Source organism: Callospermophilus lateralis, chromosome 3, assembly GCF_048772815.1.
Source record: "Callospermophilus lateralis isolate mCalLat2 chromosome 3, mCalLat2.hap1, whole genome shotgun sequence".
In the NCBI taxonomy this organism is placed as follows: Eukaryota; Metazoa; Chordata; class Mammalia; order Rodentia; family Sciuridae; genus Callospermophilus; species Callospermophilus lateralis.
The window spans coordinates 44,280,882-44,301,732 of NC_135307.1; the positions used below are offsets into that span (position 1 = coordinate 44,280,882).

At 32.5% G+C, this 20,851-nt stretch overlaps 1 protein-coding gene across 3 annotated transcripts in view; it reads left to right on the forward strand.

Annotated features, from left to right (window-relative positions):
- The window catches only part of Akap6 (A-kinase anchoring protein 6), a 500,764-nt gene that overhangs the window by 434,634 nt on the left and 45,279 nt on the right, over positions 1 to 20,851 (forward strand). For all 3 annotated transcript variants that reach the window (XM_076850183.2, XM_076850180.2, XM_076850182.2), the window contains exon 12: positions 8,693 to 8,908. In XM_076850183.2, coding sequence (XP_076706298.2) covers positions 8,693 to 8,908 — 216 coding nt within the window. The remainder of the gene's footprint in view (positions 1 to 8,692; positions 8,909 to 20,851) is intronic.

The window sequence follows — 20,851 nt, forward strand, 5'->3', positions numbered from 1 at the left end:
CTTGCACTAACCCATGGTATCAGAACCATGATGACTGGTATCACTAGTAACACAAGCATATATAATACCCTAGGAGAATAATAAGTTTTCTGATTATAAAATCAGTTACATGATTGATGAAGAAATAGAACTTTTTTCAAATTAACAATTTTGTTGAAGTATGATTCACATACTACAGAATCTGATTTCAAAACATTTTCACCACCTCTACAAGAAACTCTTTACCCATTAACAGTTACTCCCTATTTTACCCTTACTGAAGCCCTTGGTAACCACTGTTCTACTTTGTTTCTATCCATTATCCTGTTTTGGACATTTCATATAAATAGAGACAGGTAATATATGACCTTTGGTGTACAGCTTTTTTCACTTAGCATAATGTTCGCAAGGTCTATCCATGTTGTAGTATGTATTGATATTTCATTCCTTTTTATTGTCAAATAATATTTTGTTATATGAGTATGCTATGTTTTGTTTATTCACCCATTGATTGATGGATGTTTGGATTGTTTATACTTTTGAGCTATTATGAATAATGCTATTATAAATATTTTTGTACAGACTTTTATGTGATCAAGTGTTTTCAGTTCTCATGAATACTTACCTAGGAGTAAAGTTGCTGGATCATAGAGTAAGTCTATGTTTAAATTTTGGACAAAATGTCATACTGTTTTCTAAAGTAGCTGCACCATTTTACAATTCCATCTGCAATGTATATGAGTTCCAAATTCTCTAGTATGATCAACACTTATTATTTTTGTATTTTTTTATTTTAGACAACTTAATAGAAACATAGTGCTATCAAGTTATGTTTTATATTTGCATTTTATGGATGGCTAATGATGTTGAGGATCTTTTCATGTGTTTATTGGCCATTTTATGTCTTTAAAGAAATGTCTACTCAAATACTTTGACCATTTAAAAGACTGCTTTTATTGTAAGAATTTTTAAATATATTTTGGATATAAATCTTAAATCAGGTATGTAATGTTGAAATATCTCTTTCCATTTTGTGAGTTGTCCTTTCCCTTTCTAATGGAGTCACTTGAAATGTAGAAGTTTTAAGAAGTCCAAAAATTGCTTATTCTTTGGTATTTTATCTAAGAAGTCAAAAGTCATTTCTACTTTTCCTGTCATTCTCGGAAAACATTGACTAACTCAAGGTAATGAACACCTACTCCTCTGTTTTATTCTAAGATTTTTATAGTTCTAGCTCTCACATTTTGGTCTATGATTCATCTTGAATTAGTTTTACATGTGGTACAAATTCGGGGTCCAATTCATTCCTTTACATGTGGATATCCAGTTGTCCCAGCACCATTTTTTAATAAAGACTATTGTTTTTTGACTTAATTGCACTAATAATTTTTAAACTTAATTTATTTTATTGATAAGCATTAAATTTTAATCATAGCACTCTATATTTAATTTTAAAATAAGACTTTAATGAAATATATTAGCTTTTACTTTATAAACATTATTTTATCTAAACTATTACAGCATCAGAACAGTAAGTCACATTTTGTTTCTCCATCTGAACTTGTTATTGTATGTTACCTCTGCAGAGAAGCTTTATTGAAGACCTAACCTAAAGTAACTTCCCATCTAGTTCTATTGTATCACCCAATTTATTTTATAGCTCTTGACACTATCTGATATTTTAGAATATTTATTTATGTTTTATTTCTAGCTTCTCTCACCTGCATACATGAAAATGTAAGTTCTATGAATAAGAAATCTTGTGTACCTTGCACACTGCTATATTCCTATCACTGAGAACAGTGCCTGGCATGTAGGAGGCACTCAATAAGTACATTTAGATGAATGAATGAATGATTTAACAATGATAATCATCATATCCATTTGAACTTCCATGTTAAAATGTTACAAAAATTATGATTTCTTGACCTTTTCTTCTGTGCATACTCTAATCTGTAATGCCTATATTTGCTTCCCTCCTCCTTTCCAATCTTCAGCATCTTCCAAGCCTAGTTTTAATTCTGTGAATCCTAATCTATATACTGCAGCTAGTAATGGACTTTCTTATTCTCTAAGTAAATTGCCATAATATAGCATATATATCAATTGCACCTTAAACTTGGATCATGGTCATACTATTCACAAATAATTTTCCCCTCCCTTACATTATTTTAAACCTATTTCAACCTGATTAGTTGTTTTATCAATTACCTTTGCTTTACATCTATTTATCTCACGCTGAGGAATCAGCATCTTCTATTTCCAATCATATTATAAGATCTTAAGAACAGGTAACACTTCTTATTATATGCCTCTCATCCACTAATGTTAATCCTGTAATGAAAAGTACAGTGTATGGCAAATAATTGATACTCAAAAAATGCTTATTGCTATAAGAAATATCATGCATATGACTATTGCTAACCTTGCCCCCCAAATAATGATCTGGAATCAACCAGTCAAAAGCATCTTCTGAAATTGCATAGGGTACCAGTATAGCCTCTCATTTTCCCCACTTGTTCTATATTCTTATTGGACCATGACTGCAGGTATCAACATTATATGCACCTGATCTCTTTTACCTTCCTAGGAATCTTCATCTTTCTGTTTTATTGTGTAAATGTTCTGTTAGCAGGGCTTCTATTTAATTTAGCACAATGTCGTATTATTAGAGGCATTAACTAGTAAATGACATTTGGTAAAAATAGGAGTAGAAGCTCCAAATATTGGATGCAAACAATATAACACAGGCTCAATTATAATTTCACTGAAATTTTTGGATATCATCAAGAAAATATTAATAACATAAAGATAAGGTTGGATGAAAAGATCTATTCACTGATTATATTAGTTAACTTTTTGACATAACAAGTTATATACATGAGATAACCAACTTAAGAGAGAAGGTTTGTTTTGGCTCAGTTTTGGAATATCTAGTCCATGACAGGTTGGCCCATTGTTTTGGACCTGTAAGGAGGCAGCACACCAGAGTGCTAGTGAGTGGTGGAGCGAAACCACAAACCTTCTAGACAGGAAGCAAAGAGACAACTAGGAAAAGTCCCACAATTTCCTTCAGGGTCATTCCCCAAATGACCTAAAGACCTCCCACTAGGCCCACTTCCTAAAGGCCCCACCACCTCCCAGAAGTATCACCCTGGGAAAAAACCAAGCATGGGTCTCTGGGGGAACATTCAAGATCCAAACTATTGCACTGATTCATTCATTTATTTATATTTTGGTCATTTGATGACAATAAGAAAAAGAGTGATCACTAATTATCATTGTCCTTCAACTCTTGGCTATCAGTTTGATTTTAGAATCAGAATTTATACCTTCTGTTTATACTTGTAAGAAATCTACTTGACAAGATGCTTTTATCTGAAAACTAATTTCTCTATTCCCTGTAGACTTGTCTTCTCAAATTTTGGCATGCAGTGAAATCACATGTAGTACTTGTTAAACTATACCTCATTGGGCCTCATCCCAAAGTTCCTGATTCAGAAGATACGGTATGGCCCCAGAGAATTTGCAGTTCTAACAATTCCTGGGTGATGCTAATACCCCTGGGACCTGGGAATAAGACTCTGAGGACCTCTGCTCTAGAAAATCTGGCTACAGGTAGCAGACAAAGAGAAAGCAACTGCTCATATCATAAAAAAGGGGAATGAAGGGAAGGGAAGGAGGATGGGAATAGAAAATACAGTAGAATGAATTGGACATATCTTTCCTATCCTTATATATTAACACATGACCAAAGTAATTCCACATCATAGACAACCAAAATCATCCTAACTGGAACAAGTCATACTTATTCTATGTATGTGTAATATGTCAAAACACACTCTATTGCCATGTATAACTAGAAAGAATGAATTTAAAAAATAGGTATAGGTATCATACTGATCAATCTAGAAGTACTATTTGCCTTTATAAATGGAATTGCTTCATAGTTTCTGTTTCAGTTTTCAGATTATCTGAAGTTCTATTACTTTGTTTATATTGACCTACCTAATAATATTAAATTAATGTTGAATAAAATTATGGTATTGGAAACAAATTTCTTAGAATTTATGTTTTTAACATATATTGAGTTTTGGTGTTTAAAAAAATATTTTCAGTTGTAGATGGACACAGTATTTTTATTTATTTTTGTGTGTACTGAGGTACTGTACTTAGTACTGAGGTACTGAGGATTGTACTTAGTACCTCACATGTGCAAGGTAATTGTTGTACCACTGAACCACAACCCCCGCCCAAGTTTTGGTGTTTTTGAAACATTGTTTTTCTCTTAATCTCTCTTTCCTCTATTTGGTTCTCACATTTTACTTATGTATGTATAATATTTTAACAGTTCTTGATCTACTTATAGTAATTATTTTTATTGTAAGTTTGTTTACATCATCATATGAAGTAGATGGCATTTGTTCAATATCAAGTACATGTACATACAAGTAAATGTAATATTTCTATGTAAAACATTAGCATTTGCGATACATTTGAGATATTGTGAAGAATAAAGTAGCAGCATTGAAAGTCTTACCTTCAATGACATCATACTGAAGCCAGTCCAGGAATGATTTTGTCTATTTGGTTCAGTATATGAATGATTTCAACATTTGGAAAGTTGACCAGGGATGTCAGGAGGTAAACCAAAACAAAACCCTTGTAAATTGCCATTGGTGAATTAGAAACCAAATTGACAGCCTATAGATGTAAAACAAAATCTTTTCCCTCTTAGCAAATCTTTTATAATATGATCCCTCCCCAAGGGGGGGAAATGTTTAGAGTGTTTAAATCTGTTCTTTGTAAAGGAAAAACAAACATAAGAATTTTTTTTTAATGCTTCTCCTTTTTATAGCAAATCTGCCTTTTTGGAAACATGATGAAAATGAGTAGAAACATAAGTAAATATAATTGGTCATTAGAAATTTAAAAGTGTGGGAGGGCTGGGGTTGTGGCTCAGTGGTGGTGCAGTGGTCTGGCATGTGATAGGCACTGGGTTTGATCCTCAGCACTACATTTAAAAAAAATTATATATATAAAAGGTATTGTGTCCATCTACAACTAAAAAAAATATTTAAAAAAAGAAAAGAAATTTAAAAGTGGCACATCAAACTGCACTCTAACAATTGGGTTTCTGAGACAATCCTCTATACTAACAAAGGTAGCCTTGCACGAAGAAATTGCCAAAAAATTACCAAATGATAACTAAATATTAAAGCATTTGGAATACTTTTCTTTGACATGTTGATATTAGTTATGCTTTTCTTTCTTTTGAATTTCCTTTACCTCTTCTTGTCTTATACTTCTCCAGGAGGGCAATATGACCATGTACAGGAACCAGCCATGACCTCATTAGATATTAAGGAAAATGCTTCAAAATTAGCAATAATGGGAGGCATTCCAAACTTTTCTATGCTATAACTCCATTTTCATCCATTTCGTTCTCATTTTCCCCAACTATTAAGCACCCAAAGGTACTAGTTCAGGCTTGTTTGCCACATTCATATGTCTCTAGGTCTTCTATCCCTGTAACTACTATCACCCATCTTTTATCTTGGATTTCCTGGTTTCCACCATTTCCTTGAAGATTTCATTAGTTCCTCCAATATTAACCTGCACAGACTTCCTTTCTTCTTTGTTTTATACTCATTTGTATGGTTATACTTATTTGTATAGTTCACCTCCAGTAGACTTTCAGCTCCTTGAGGAAACGAGCAGTAGCTTGTTCATTTTTGAAACCTTCATTCCTGAATGAGTACCTAGCATTGAAGGTACAGTACATATTTGAGGGGATCAGTGTAGCAGAGAAGAGAGAGGTAAGGATAAGTTTGTCATATTTCTGTGCCTTACTTAGATTGCCTGGCTTGGGTTTCTATTTAAAAGTACAGTTCTCTGAAATGTAAGACAAAAATAGTCATAATAATCATTTATCCTATGTAGTTATATTTATCATTTCTCTGTGCATAGTTTATCATGGAAATAATGTAAACTACTGATTCTGAGAAATATTGCCATCAGATCCACTGATTTTATTTAGTAAGTGTTTGTGATTATAAATAAATATGTATATTTTAATGTTGTCATGGAAACACATTTATGTAGAAGAATGTTATTTTACCAGTTATATCTCCTATTTTAAAAAGTACTGAAATGTCTGCCATGTAAAATTCTCAATTTTCCTCCTCTTTTGAAGAGTGTACATATAGAATAAATTATTAATCCAGAATGTAGACTAAGCCCTTTAGATATTTAAAGTAAGAAAAATGTAGAATTGTGAAGGTTGAAAAATCAGATAGTGAATATCAATAGTAACTGCTTTTACATTTTTAAACCACCATTTCATCTTAATTCATGTGCATTAAGGGGTGAAGCTTTTCTGGATATTTAGATATTAGATATATTACAGATACTTACAAAAAATATGGCCTATGATATTTATAAAAATTTCCCATACCAACCTCAAGAGTCCTGTTTTAGAACTTTGAAAATACCTGTGAGGGTGAATGAAGCCCATAAGGGCATTTTGCAGATACTATCTTGTATGGCCTGTGCCTCATTTATTATGGAGTCATCCATACATACCTTTAGTTCCATTAATTGCAAATTTTCCTTAGGCTAAGAACTTGGAGACTTTTTGTTGACTTGAGAAATATAATTACTATTCTAGTGTAACTTCAAACAGTGGTTTTAAAAATCTAGGACTATGACACAAATCATCTTTTGGTTTTTATAGCCCTTTCTTTTAATAAATTAACCACAAAACAAAAAACAAAATTTCTTTTTTTAAAAACATTTGTTTTTTAGAAGTAGTTGACACAATACCTTTGTTTTATTTATTTATTTTATGTGGTGCTGAGGATCGAACCCAGGGCCTCACACGTGCTAGACCAGCGCTCTACCGCTGAGCCACAATCCTAGCCCCAAAAAACAGAATTCTTAGTGTGCATTTCCTTAGGAAGCATCTGAACCAATTTCAATTGGTGATGATATTATCTTGAACAATCAGTATTAGGCCAAAAAAATTGACAAGTATTCAGTGGACTTTGTAGTTTGGACTGCTCAACAGTCGTTGTTGAGTAAGCGTGTATAGGATGTGTAGGTGTGTGTGTGTGTGTGTGTGTGTGTGTGTCAAAGAGAGAGAGAGAGAATATGCATGTGGATCAAGAAAGGACAGCTGGCAGAATTGGAGGAGGAGATGAAAACAATGCTTGTTGCTTTAATGGGTTCTCAAGTTTAATCCTTGAATGTCTAGGAGTTTCCCCTCAATCAGCAGTGAACTAATGAATAGTATCAGTAAAGAAATTTGTCAGACCTGGTTGTTGTATCAGGAGCTATATAGGAAAATAGTAATGAACCCTAGGAAAATAAATAAGGGTAAGCCCAGGAAACAAAACTGAAACTGCTGCAATGATATAAATTGAATAATAAAATTCCTAGTCATATTTTGCCATAAATAGAGGTTTGGGAATTTGTCATTCACCTTATTTAAAATTCAGAAATATTAAAGGTACAGGGTTCTCTCATTATAGAAATAATAGAATTCCAGCTATTACTGAGTTACGGTCATTTAAATAGCTATAGCATGCATTATATCAATAAGTGGAACATCTGTATGAAATGTCCACCTGCTGATCTACTACCCCTACTCCATGCACATTTCAATGAACTGCACTTAATCATTTTAAGACTTCTTCTAATGAAGCCTTATCTAGATTAACATTTTAAGCACAAATACTTTCAGGCATTAAAACTCTCACACTAAATGAAATTGCATTGTCTTGTTTACCCTTGTTGATTAATAAGCAATCTGTTAACTGTTAGAACAGTCCAATTGTGGCAGTAGAGGGAGATTAGTAATTCAGTGATGTTTGTGGATATAATCATCATTTCTCCTGAAGGCTTTGAATTAGAATATCACTTACACACTATCCGTAGGCAAAGAAAGGATATAATATTTTTAGACATGTGTACCCACTATTTTCCTTGAATTGTTCAGCTTAGGGTCACTGCAGTAATACAAATGCTTCTGGGGGCAAAATGCTATTTTGATGCATGCATATCCTTCTTAAATAGTGTGATATCTATTAAAAGAAACACAGCAACCAACAAATAGTGCAGTAATAATCCAGTATCTTAATTTCTGTTTTCAGAACATTATTGCTTTGTTAATCAAGCTTCGGAAGAGAAATACTGCTTATCTTTTTTTTTTCAGATAATAGCTTTTATATATAAAAATTCTTTGCAACCTTATTCAATTCATTCTCAGACAGTAAAAAACTGAACTTGTTCTTTTCAAAGAATCTAGAAATAAATTTGGAAAAATTCCATTTTATTTTGGAGTATATTTCAATTTTTTGTGTGTTTCTTTGACCTTGAAAAAGCATGTCAATCTGTTTAGTGTTCATATGCCCTAAATGATTTATTTCATTAGATTATAAATTGTTAACTACCTAGGTTTCAAGGTGGGAACCTACATTTAAAAGGAAGAAATAAGTGAAAAAGGGAAGAAATAAGTGAAAAAGGAATGAAGCTAATTTATCTAGCATTAGTTAGCTATCTATAGAGACCTCAGGGCCCTTCTTCTTGTCCTGTTGTTTGTAACTAGCATATAATTACAATTCAAAATAATGGTGGAAGGGAATGTTTCATGTTTAGGGAACTCTGCCCTATAAACGTTCAGTTCATAGATTGTAACAATTCTGTGTTGCAGTCCCTCTGTCGTGAAATAAAGCAGCGACGTCGAGGAGTGGCCTCAATTCTTCGATTATGCCAGCATCTACTGGATGACCGTGAGACCTGCAATCTGAACGCAGACCACCAGCCCATGCAGCTGATCATTGTAAATCTTGAAAGAAGATGGGAAGCCATTGTCATGCAAGCCGTCCAGTGGCAAACTCGACTACAAAAGAAGATGGGAAAGGAATCTGTGAGTGAATTTTTCTTTTTTTTTTTTTTTTTTTAGTGTAATTGTCCCTTGTTTTGTTTTTGTTTCAGACAAAAAATAATTTTCCCAGAGCTTGGAAAATGTATTTGTCTTACAAGTGATTTTGCTAACTAAAGGTGTCGCTACCCACTAGTGAAACTCCATTTGTCATAACACAAGAGTTACTTGTCTTACTGAGATGCCTTTTAGGGTATCTCATTGCCCTTTTCCCCCTTTACTTTAGTTTATAATAGGATACAGAGTGCAGGCACTCCGAATGGTCAAACTGCTCACCTCATTGTCTTTTTCTTTTTAAAAAATCAAATGGAGATTTCACTTTACCTTACCACCTAAGCCTTTAATTCTTTCAATCATTCCTTCACCAAAAATATTCATTAATTGTAAAATGCCCCATGAGTACATTTATTTTTTAGTGGTAGCTGAACACAATACCTTTATTTATTTATTTTTTTTTTATGTGGTGCTGAGGATCAAACCCAGGTCCTTGCACATGCTCTACTGCTGAGCCACCACTCCAGCACCGCCCATGAGTATTTTGCTAGAAGGTTGCTTAACATTCTCAGTTTATGGAGCAACCTGTATGCGTGGCAGATAATGCAGTGAAATAATGTATATTGTTTACCTTTCCCTTATATCATATGAGTTAATACCATCTACTTGTACATGAATTTCCCCCATTGTTTCTACTTGGAGCTCGTTCTGATAGAGTTAAATTGCTGAGAACTGACAAGTTTCTTCTTAGAGTTTTAATGTCATGATCACAATGGGGATAGTCATTCCTTTTAAGGATTTTCCAAATTGAGTACAGGTTCAAGCTGTTGCTAGATGAAGGAAATAGAGAAGACTAGAAGTTGCTTTATTGTAATACAAAATGTATTGTCCAGAAAGCCTTATTCTTATGAGAAAGAGTTTATTGATAAAAAGATTGTATTCCCCAAATGCCCTTAAAATCAATGGCTATTAGTTGAAGGGCCAACTCTCATATTTGACTTATATAAACAAAAATATATACATATATATATAGAAATATATACATATATATACATATATGTTTATATTTTCAGTTCTATGTCTTTGGAAAGTTCAGGATTCGAAACTGAAAAATTAAATATAAAAATCTTGTCATTGAAAAATATCTTCTTCCTATGCATCCTAATTTTAACAAAGCAGTATTTGCTTTAATATTAAGTTTCAGATGTTTGGCATTAGGGACTCTAAACAGAAGGGACACAGAATCAGTAAACCTTCTTGATCTTTTGCATCTGAAGCCATGTTGAGTCTAAGGGTGATTTTCTCTTCAACAGTTCTGTTTAATTATTTTGAGCTGAAATTGTTAAATTTCTTAAGACTTCCAAATTATTACCAGTAATCAGAGTCTACATAATTGGATATCTTTTTTTGAAATGACCTGTTTGCTGTGAAGCTATTTAACTGGCATGTTTTTCTTTTTCTTTATTATTATTATTTTTTTTTCATATTTGAGAGTAAATGGAAGGGAAAGAGGTTATCATTTTTTTTTTCTGAACTTTGAAGCCTGTAAGTTTGATATAGGTGAAAGAAGTTTGGGCAAAAATCTAACTGCAGCAGGGAAAGTTCTAACATTTGGAAGCATTCAAACTGGTTTAGAAGACACAAACTGGTTTCCTTTAAGCACTGGTTTGAAATCATATAATAAGGGATGCCAGGCTAGATTTCTCCAGACCAAATTTAGGTATTTTTATCCTACTTCTACAGTACAGGCAAATTTTAGCTTTGAGAAATGGGGGCTACTTCTTAGAGGCTCAGGCTACTATGTAGAGGTAGATACAAGTTGCAGAAAAAGACTCACCCTTGCTGAATATGTATATTATTTGGTTAGTGAAGATAGTACATAAGTTCTTCTGTGCTTAAAAAAAAAATGGTGGTTGAAGGTAACTCAAAAAAAGGGACAGAAGAATGGAGAGGACTGATACCAACTTCTGTTTCCTATATTCAGGGCCTATGATTTCCTGGCATATACTAGGTGTTTGATAAATATTTACAGAATGGATCCTCTTGAGTCTTTAGCAGAAGTAGCCACCAGAAAGGATTAGAAAGAACAATCTATGGATTTTTCTTCAAAGCTTCTACAAAGCCAGGAACACTTCTCTTTCCTTTCAGTCATAAAAAAAGTCACAGAGCATGTGATAGAGTATTAAGGAGGATTTTGCTTCAATAATTGAGTAAAATTTATTTTATTTAGTCTAAATACTGCTGTGGTCTTTCCCAAAAGCAAGACTAGAAAGGATAAAACTTTTTTAAAAAAAAACAAACTTAACCATATCCCAGGACAAAGCTCAAGAATATTTATAGCAGTACAAATATTCAGTATCCAACAACATAAAATTTAATATCTGGCATCTGATCAAATGCTACCAGGCATGCAAACAAAAATAGGAAATTCAGCTGATGAAGAGAAAAATATCCATCAAAATAAATGGATTCAGAAATGATAGAACTAGTAGATAAGAACATTAAAAGTTATACTTGGTTCCATGTATTCAAGATGCTAGAAAAATATTGAGCATTATAACTAAAAACATTGAAGATACCTACCTAAAATAAGGATTAAAACTACAATTGCTTAAATTAAAAAATACACTGGAGTCCTTGGAGGGGTACACACCTATAATATCTACTTGAAAGACTGAGGCAAGGGCTGGGTTTTTGGCTCAGTGGTAGAACACTCGCCTAGCACGTGTGAGGCACTGGGTTTGGTCCTCATCACCACATAAAAATAAATAAATAAAATATAGGTATTTTGTTCATCTACAACCAAAAAAGTTTTTTTTAAAAGGCTAGGTCAGGAGAATTGCAAGTTTGAGTCTAGCCTCAGCAACGTAATGAGACCCTGTCTCAAAATAAAAAGTAAAAAGGCTTGGGATGTAGCTCAGTGGTAGAGGGCCCCTGAGTTCAATTCCCAGTACAAAATAAACAAACAAACAAAATACCTAGGATAGGATTCCAGAAGAAACAATTCATAAGCCTAAAAATATATCAATAGAAACTATCCAAAAAGAAACAAAAAAACAGCATTAGTGAACTGTGAGAAAACTTTAGTCAAATATGTGTACAGTTAGCATCTCTAAGACAAAGGAGGAAAAGTATTTTTTTGAAGAAAAAGTGGCCAGAATTTCCAAATTTGATGAAAACTATAAATTCACAAATCCAAGAACTTCAACAAACTTTAAGCACAATAAATATTTAGAAAATACATCAGAAGGCATTATAATCAAGTTGATTAAAACCAGAGATAAGAAAATATCTTAAAAGCATCCAGAAGAAAAAAAAATATGCATTACTTACAGAATAAGAAGAAGCAGAGTAGCAGACTTCTTATCAGAAATTATGTAAGTGCAGGAGCAACATCTTTAAAATATTAGAAGGAAATAACTTAACCCAGGATTAAACACACATAGAAAATATCATTCAAAAAAGAAGGGAAAAAAGAGTATTTAAATATTAAAAGCTTAAAGTACTCATCACACTAAATCCATATTATGAGACTTTTTAAGGGAAGTCCTTAAGCAAACAAAAAATAAAAATAAAAAATGATATCTGATGGAAACCTGGATATGCACAAAGGAATAAAGAACAATGGAAATGGTAAGCATGTGGATTAGTAAGAAAAAATTCATGTTATTTAGATCTCTTTAAATAGTAATAGGCTGTTGAAATCAAGATAATAACAGTTAATTATAGGATTTATAGCATGTAGGAGTAAAATATATGACTACAATATCACAAAGGTCAGGAAGCAAAAAATGGTACTGAGCTTTGTATGACTTTTATTCTATGTGTGGTGGTATAATATCCTTAAAAGTAGACTGTGATAAGATAAAAAGAATACTATAACCCTTTAAAACTACAATTAAAAACTATAGCAAGTAGTAAAAGGAAATTAAGTAAATCATTTTGTAAAAAGTCTCAATCCAGGAAAGGAGGAAAAAGAAAATAAAGAACAGATATAATATCAGATGCTGTAGCTCATGCCTGTAATCCCAGCAGCTCGGGAGGCTGAGGCAGGAGGATTGTAAATTCAAAGCCAGCCTCAGCAACTTCGTGAGGGTTTACCGACTCAGTGAGACCTTGTCAGTAAATAAAATATTTTTTAAAAGGGGGGCTGGGGCCGGGCTCCGTGGTTAAGTGCCCTTGGGTTCAATCCCCAGTTAAAGAAAAAACAATGATGACGTAACAAGCAACACACACACACACACACACACACACACACACACACGTATATATGCACAAGATGAAAGATTTAAATGCTATAGCAATAGTCCTATTAAACAGAAATGCACAATGAACTAAAAGGCCAAAGAAAGTAATTTATTAGATCAAGAAAAAAAAATTTAAGATTTATATGTTGCCCATATTAAAGACAAAATAGATTTTTAAAAAAGGGATGAAAAAATATGCTAAGTTTATACTAATTGAAATAGAGTCAGAGTGGCTATATTAATAATAAACAGATTTCAGAGCAAAGCACATCATAAGGTATAAATAACATTTATTAATGTGAAAAGTTCCAGTTAATCAAGAGAATATGACATTATTAAACATCTAAAACAGACCTTACAAATGCACCATGCAAAAGCTAATACACCTGAGTAGAGACAGGAAAAAGAGACAAATTAGGGCAGAGATACCATTTCCCAGTAATTGATAGATCAGAAAATCAGTAAAAACATAAAAGATTTGGATAATGTTATAAACCAACTTGACCTAATTAAAACACTTCAATTAAGTCTTTTTATCCAAAAGGCAGGTAACAAGTGTTGGTGATGATATGGAAAAAAGGGAACCTGTTTACCATTGGTGGGAAAATAGATTGGTGCAGCCACTGTGGGAAGTTCCTAATTGTGGGTCAAATACCAAGTTTCAGTTATGCTGGAATGAATAATCTAGAGATTTAGTGTATAACATGAAGACTGTATTTAATGATATTGTATTATATACTAGAAGTTTATTAAGAAAATACAGTTACTATGTGATCTAGCAATACCTCTTCTGATTTATATACAAAAGAAATTAAGTCACTACCTCATTAAGACATCTGTATTCCCCTGTCCATTGCATCATTGTTTACCATAGCCAAGATAGTGAAAAAAGTGAAAGTATTCATTGATGGATGAATGGAAAAAGAAATTGTGAGTGTAATATTCAACATTTAGAAAAGGAGATTCTGCCATTTACAATACCATGGAGAATCCTAGAGGACATGGAAAGAATATTACTATATGATTGCACTTACACATGGGATCTTAAAACAAAATGTAGAAACAGAATAGAAAGTTGGTTATCAGGGGTTGGGATGGGGGAAGAAGGGAAATGGAAGTTGTGGGTCAAATACCAAGTTTGAGTTATAGTAGAATGAATAATCCAGAGATTCAGTGTATAACATGAAGACTGTACTTAATGATATTCTATTATATACTAGAAGTTTATTAAGAGGGTAGATTTTAGGTACTCTCCTCCGTATGTGCACAAAGAAAGGTAACTATATAAAATGATGAATATATAAATTTGCTTGATTGTAGTAATCACTTCATTATGTATATGTATATCAAAACATCATTTTGCACATCTTAAATATGTAAAATGAAAATTAAAAAGTTAATTAATAAGACACGTCATCCCACAACAGCAAAATAAACGTTCTTTTTAAGTGCACACAGAACACGTACCAAAACTGACTCTTCTGCGTCAAGGAACAAGTCTTAAATTTAAAAGAACTTATAACCTTAAAGTATGTTCTTTAACCATAATAGAATTAGTTTAGAAATAAATAATAAAATATGTATGAAAAGTTCTCAAATATATGGAAAATAAATAACACATATATATAGTACAGAGGTCAAAATTTTGAAAGGTAAATTATGAAGTCACCTTCATTGGTAGGGTAGAGAGTTGTTTCCAGGACCCCCAATCATATAACTCTGAAGATGGTCAAAACCCTCATTATGTGTCAATTAAAAATAAATTTAAAAATATTTAAAATAGCATAGTATTTGCATATAACCCATGCACATCCTCCGAACATATTTTAAACCATCTCTAGATTAATTGTAATAATTAACACAATGCAAATGTATATAAATATTCTTATTCTGTATCATTTAGGGAATGATGACAATAAAAAAAGTCTGCAGTTGCAGTTTTTTTCAGTATGTTTGATATGCAGTTGATTCCAAACCCATGGCTATGGTGTACCAACTGTATTTTTAACTGAATAGAAATAGAAAAAGCGCATACATTTTTTTTTAAAGAGAGAGAGAGATAATTTTTTTAATATTTATTTTTTAGTTCTCAGTGGACACCACATCTTTTATTTTATTTTTATGTGGTGCTGGGGATCAAATCCAGCACCCCATGCAGGTCAGGCGAGCGCATTACTGCTTAAGCCACATCCCCAGCCCTAGGCACATACATTTTGATGTGGAATGCCATCAAAACATTGATCTTAGCTTTAATCTTTCAAAACTAGAAAAGGAAAAACAAATTTAACTCAAAGTAGAAGAAAGGAAATAAAAAAGATCTTAACAGAAATCACTGAAATATAAAATAGAAAATCAATAGAGGAAAAAATCAAAATGAAAAGTTGTATTTTAAAAACAAGATTAATGTAATTGATAATTCTCCAGTCAGACTGATTAAGGGAAAAAAGAGATAAGAAACAAATTATCAACATTGGGAATAAGAAACAGGCATCACTGCAGTTTCTACTAATATTTAAAGAATATAAAGGGAATATTATGAATAACTTTGTAACTACTAAATAAATTGAACTATTAGTTTAAAATCTTCCATAAAGAAAACTCTAGGAACAGATGGCCCTTTAGATGGATTATACCAAATGTTTGAGGGAAGAAATACTAATGTTATGCAAAGTCTTCCAGAAAACTGGAAAGAAGGAATATTTTCCTTTCTCATTCTTTGGGCAAATATTACCTACATACCATAAATCAGACAAAGACAATATAAGACTACTAAAGACTGACTGAAATTCCTAATTAATATAAATAAAAAGATTCTTAAAGTTTTTTATTAACAATATATAAGTGTGAAAAAAATGTAACTTGCTGTATTTAGAGACTTAGAAATGATTATCCTAATGTGAGCTGCAAAAGCACTTGACAAAATCTATATCCTTCCTCATATAGTCCTCAGAAACCTAAGAATTAAAAGACTGAGTATTTTCAGGAACAAAACAAGGACATATATTTTTATCATCTCCATCAACTTTACACTGATATATGAATATTAGTTTTATTCTATGTACTACTTGATGAAATTGAAATTTCAGAAGCTGAAATTGAAAACAGTACTATTTACAATAGCAGCAAAACTATGAAATGCTTAGAGATACATCTAACTAAAGAAATGTGTGCAAAAATGCAACAAAATATGTTGGAAGAAATTAAATGATAATTCAATTAATGATAATCTAAAAGTATTTATGAATCAGAAGACTTCAATAAGATATCACTTCTCACCAAATTTATCTATATAGTCAATGAAATCCCAATGGAAATTCTGACGATTTTGGGGGGCAGAAATTTGTAAGCTGAATATAAAATTCATCTGGAAATGCAGTGAACCTAGAATAGCCAAAACACTTTTGATACAGATCAGTAAAGTTAGAGGACTTACACCTCCTAATATCAAGACTTACAATTAACTACAATATTCAAGAGTGTGGCCTTTATGCCAAAGTCAACAAATAAATCAATGGAACAGAACGGATATTCCAGAAAATAAGCACAAGTGATCAATTGGTTTTTTACAAAGGTACAAAGGCAATTCATGGAGAAAATGATAAATGATCCTGGAACAACTGAGTATCTATATTCTCAGGTTGTGAGTTTTGACCTTCATGTAAAATGTTTAAAAAAATTAGAAATGAATCATAGGGTACAATTTTCATGACTGTGTTCATATTATCAAAACAAAATTGTATATCTTATATATGTAGTTTATTTTATACATATTATACCCTAAAAAAAGCTGTTTTAAAAACACATGAACACATTCAGAATTTTACATGAGCATATTCAGAATATCAATTACAAAGGGATTGATTGACTACCTTGAAACCTGGCAGTGGGTATCCTTGCCTTAGAGGAAGTAAATGAAAATGGGAATTCTTTTCCTGAAAAGCCAAACACAGTAACTATAGCTCTCACATAGCACTTGATGTGTATCAGGCACTGTTTTAAGTAACTGATACGCTGAGTCACTTAACATTCTTAAAAACCATATAATATGTATACTATTTTTATCCTTTCAATTTTGCACAAGAAAAAATTGAGGCAAAAAAAAAGGTCAGTAACTTGTCCAAAGTTATCTGTCAGTTTGTAATTGATTTGGGATTTGAACCTGGGAATTCCAGTTTTAAATGAATATACTAAACTCCCTCTCTAAGATGAAGTCTTCAGGTTTGATTTTGTTTTGTTTTGCCTTTCTAGGGACAGAACCCAGGGTTTTCACATGCTAGGCAAGTGTTTTGCCATTAAGATACACAGCAACTACCTTTAAACTAAATAAATGAACAAAACTTTTTATAAATACAAATTAAGCCAACTGGATTTGGAAATTAGATGATTCCACTTTTCCATGTAGTTTAGGAAATTATGGATTAAATTCCTTTATTGCCATTTGATATATAAAGAATTTTTAGCTACCAAAAATTAACCCATATCTAAATGTTCAAGGAAAATCAGTAAGTTCAAGAAAGAGAACTACATTTTCTCTTTCAAAATGCTAGAGAAAATAAGAGAGGATTTGGTCTGTTATGTGTGCTGGATGATCACTGATAACTCACTAACATTTATTTAAGCATTTCCTCTAACTACATGGGGCTTCTTAGTTATTAAGTTCACACATGCTTCACAGAAACTCCTGACATTCGTGGGATTTGTAGTAAGACCAGTTTTCCAGCAGTGATTTGTATATACCACCAATCAAATTTATTATTTCAAATGTCATCTCAATAAAACTTTCTCTCTCTGGACAGGTTCAGTCTAGTATAGACTAATTCCCTCAGGGAAACCCACAAAATTGCTAACACAGGAGGGTGTCATACAGTGTGAGAAAATATGTTTCTCAGTATTTTTCTATTTTTATACTAATTTGGGTTTTTTTAAAATATTTTAGGAAGGATCCCCGTAAAAAGCCAGGTAGTATATTGCAAGTGTCATCACTAAGGGAATAGGGCTGTTGTGTTGTAAATATTATTAGGCATATAACATATCCTAGTCACTATGACCACTTTTCTTACTTAATTTTCTTTACAACTGCTGATGAAAGATTAAATAAATTACCCTGGTCATACTGCTAGTACCAAAGACCTGGATCCAGGTATATCTATTCTAGAACTTTAAGCCCTTTTTTCTCTTAAAGATTTATTGATAACATTCCTTGACCTTCTTCTACCCAAGACTTCTTGGTTGGTTATTATATTCTGTGATACTGACTTCTACTATTATTTTTCCTTTTTATTAGAAACTACCTGAGTTTTCTTTTTTAATTGAACTCAAGAAGAATTATGTAATGAAATGACAGCACAGTAATTTCTGTTAATAGGTTATTTTCTATTAGTTGATCAGTTCTAAGAATTCATGCCTGTTGTCTGAAGACTAGGGCTAGATAGTACTCAGGGAACATCATTTGAAAATAAAGCCACTACTCCCCTCCATATTCATCCATCAGTTCTTATATAAATGGTTGGATTCATCAGAAGACATTCATGGATGGAATTCAGTTTGGATATTGTTTGGAAAAGTTTCAAACCAAACAAAGAGAAATCATTGAGTTAAAAGTAAAGCTAGAAGGAAAGTGTTGGTTTTTTGTTTTTGTTTTTAAAGAAGTGAAATTAAAACTTAAACTTCAAATAAAAAGTTTGAATAAGTTATTAGTAAAGTTTAGATTTTAAAATGTTTTTTTATGGATTAAATGCTTTAAATAAGGTCTCTATATATAATCATTCAATAGTTTTTTATTTCAAAAGTATTTTTAAAATAATGGAATGAATTCTAGGTAAAACTCTCTTGAATTTGCTTTTAGAACTATCTTGAATACAAAGACAAAAATGAAGGAAAAAATTATCTATCAGTTAAAATATGGATGAGGCTCAGTTGAAAAAGTACATTCAAAGTGTTGCGAACATAAGGCTCTTTGGTTATTGACTCGGAATAGCCTGGGTTTCTGCCATAAATAATTCCAGTTCTTCCAGGTTTAGAAGTTCTTTGTAAGTATACCTTCTTTCTTTCACAATTTTCCCAATTCAGTGCCCTACCTACTTGGAGATAGGCAAATGACAAATTTTCTTTTAGTTTTCAGAAATCTGAAAATTAAAAAAAAAAAAAAAAAAAAAAAGCTGGTGAAGGCACAAGGATTATTCTCATAAAATTAAACTGGTTTGAGAAATTATCACATTATATTTATTGGTGGTGTTCCCAGATAATGCCCTAATTTTTTCCTAGATATTTGAGGAGAATGTACAAAGGGTATTCATAACCACTGAGGATATATATCACTGACATTGAATGGGTAGGTCTGAGGAGATAACAAAAATGAGTGGAACAAGCCTATAAACAGACAAATTTTCCCACAAATTCCATTAGTGTCCCCAGTAGAAAACAATTTATTCAGAATACTGAATAATCATTTCACAGTACTTTTATGTGTTAGCTAGCTTTCCATTGCTGTGATCAAATACCTGACAGGAACAACTTAGAGCAGGAAGAGTTTATTCGAGGCTCAAAGTTTCAGAGGTTCAGTCCATGGTCAGCTGACTCCATTACTCTGTTGGAGATGAGGCAGAACCTCATGGCAGAAGGGCTTTGTAGAGGAAAGTTGCTTAGTTCATGGCACCTAGGAAGCTGAGGTGGGGGGTGGGAGGTAGAGAATGAATATGAATGCAAAGGACAAAATCTAAATCCCAAGCTATGCTCCCAGTGACCTACTTCCTCCAGCCTTGCCCCATCTGCCTAGAGTTACCACCAAGTAAACATTCAAATTATTAATCCACAAAATGGCCACCCATTAGATTACAGCTCTCTTAATATAATCATTTTATTTCTGAACATTCCTACGTTGTCTATCACATGCGTTTACTGAGATACAGCTTACAAAATTTATATCTAAACCATAGCATTCTTACTTTCGTGAGGACAGATTTCTCATAATATACATCTGAAAAGTATGCTGTACATCTCTGCTTAGCTCTATTAGAGACCTAAACCTTTATCTGATGATGAAGAAAACTTTTGAATCTGTATGCTCACTCACCCTTTTCACTTTCATGAGGACTCTGAGTGGTCTCACCACTATTTTGTTAGGAGGAGTAGTTATCAGTAGTGAATAAATCATTCTTGCTTTTTAAACAACTGTTTTAAACAGATATAGTCTGGATTTATTTGGAATACCTTTATTTTGGCAATCATGCCTTTGAACCTTAGCGAATTTAGGGTTTTAGGATTTTTTTTTCTTCCCATTTTTTTTTTTTTTTCCTTTTTGCTTGACACTCCAGAGGTCTGCATTGAAAACAGAACCTTGTGTCCAGAAAAACCTTACACATTTATTGGCCTTGAAAGTATGCAACCCATCTAGCCACATAATTGAAAATAATAAGGCCAGGATAAATGGGATGGCCCCAGGGTAAAACACCCAAGGGATTCAATTGGTGTCACTTTGCATCAATGTCCATGCATCATGGTAATTGAGGTAACATAACCAATTACCACATTTTAATTAGAGTTCTAAGAACTTGAGAAAATTTGCAATGATGAGACAGCTCACTTTAAAAAAAGAAAGAAAGAAAGAATGAAATAAAAGGAGGGGGAAACCCACACATTATGTTACCCAAGCCGCTTGCTTATGAGCAAAGATTACTCAAAAGTGATG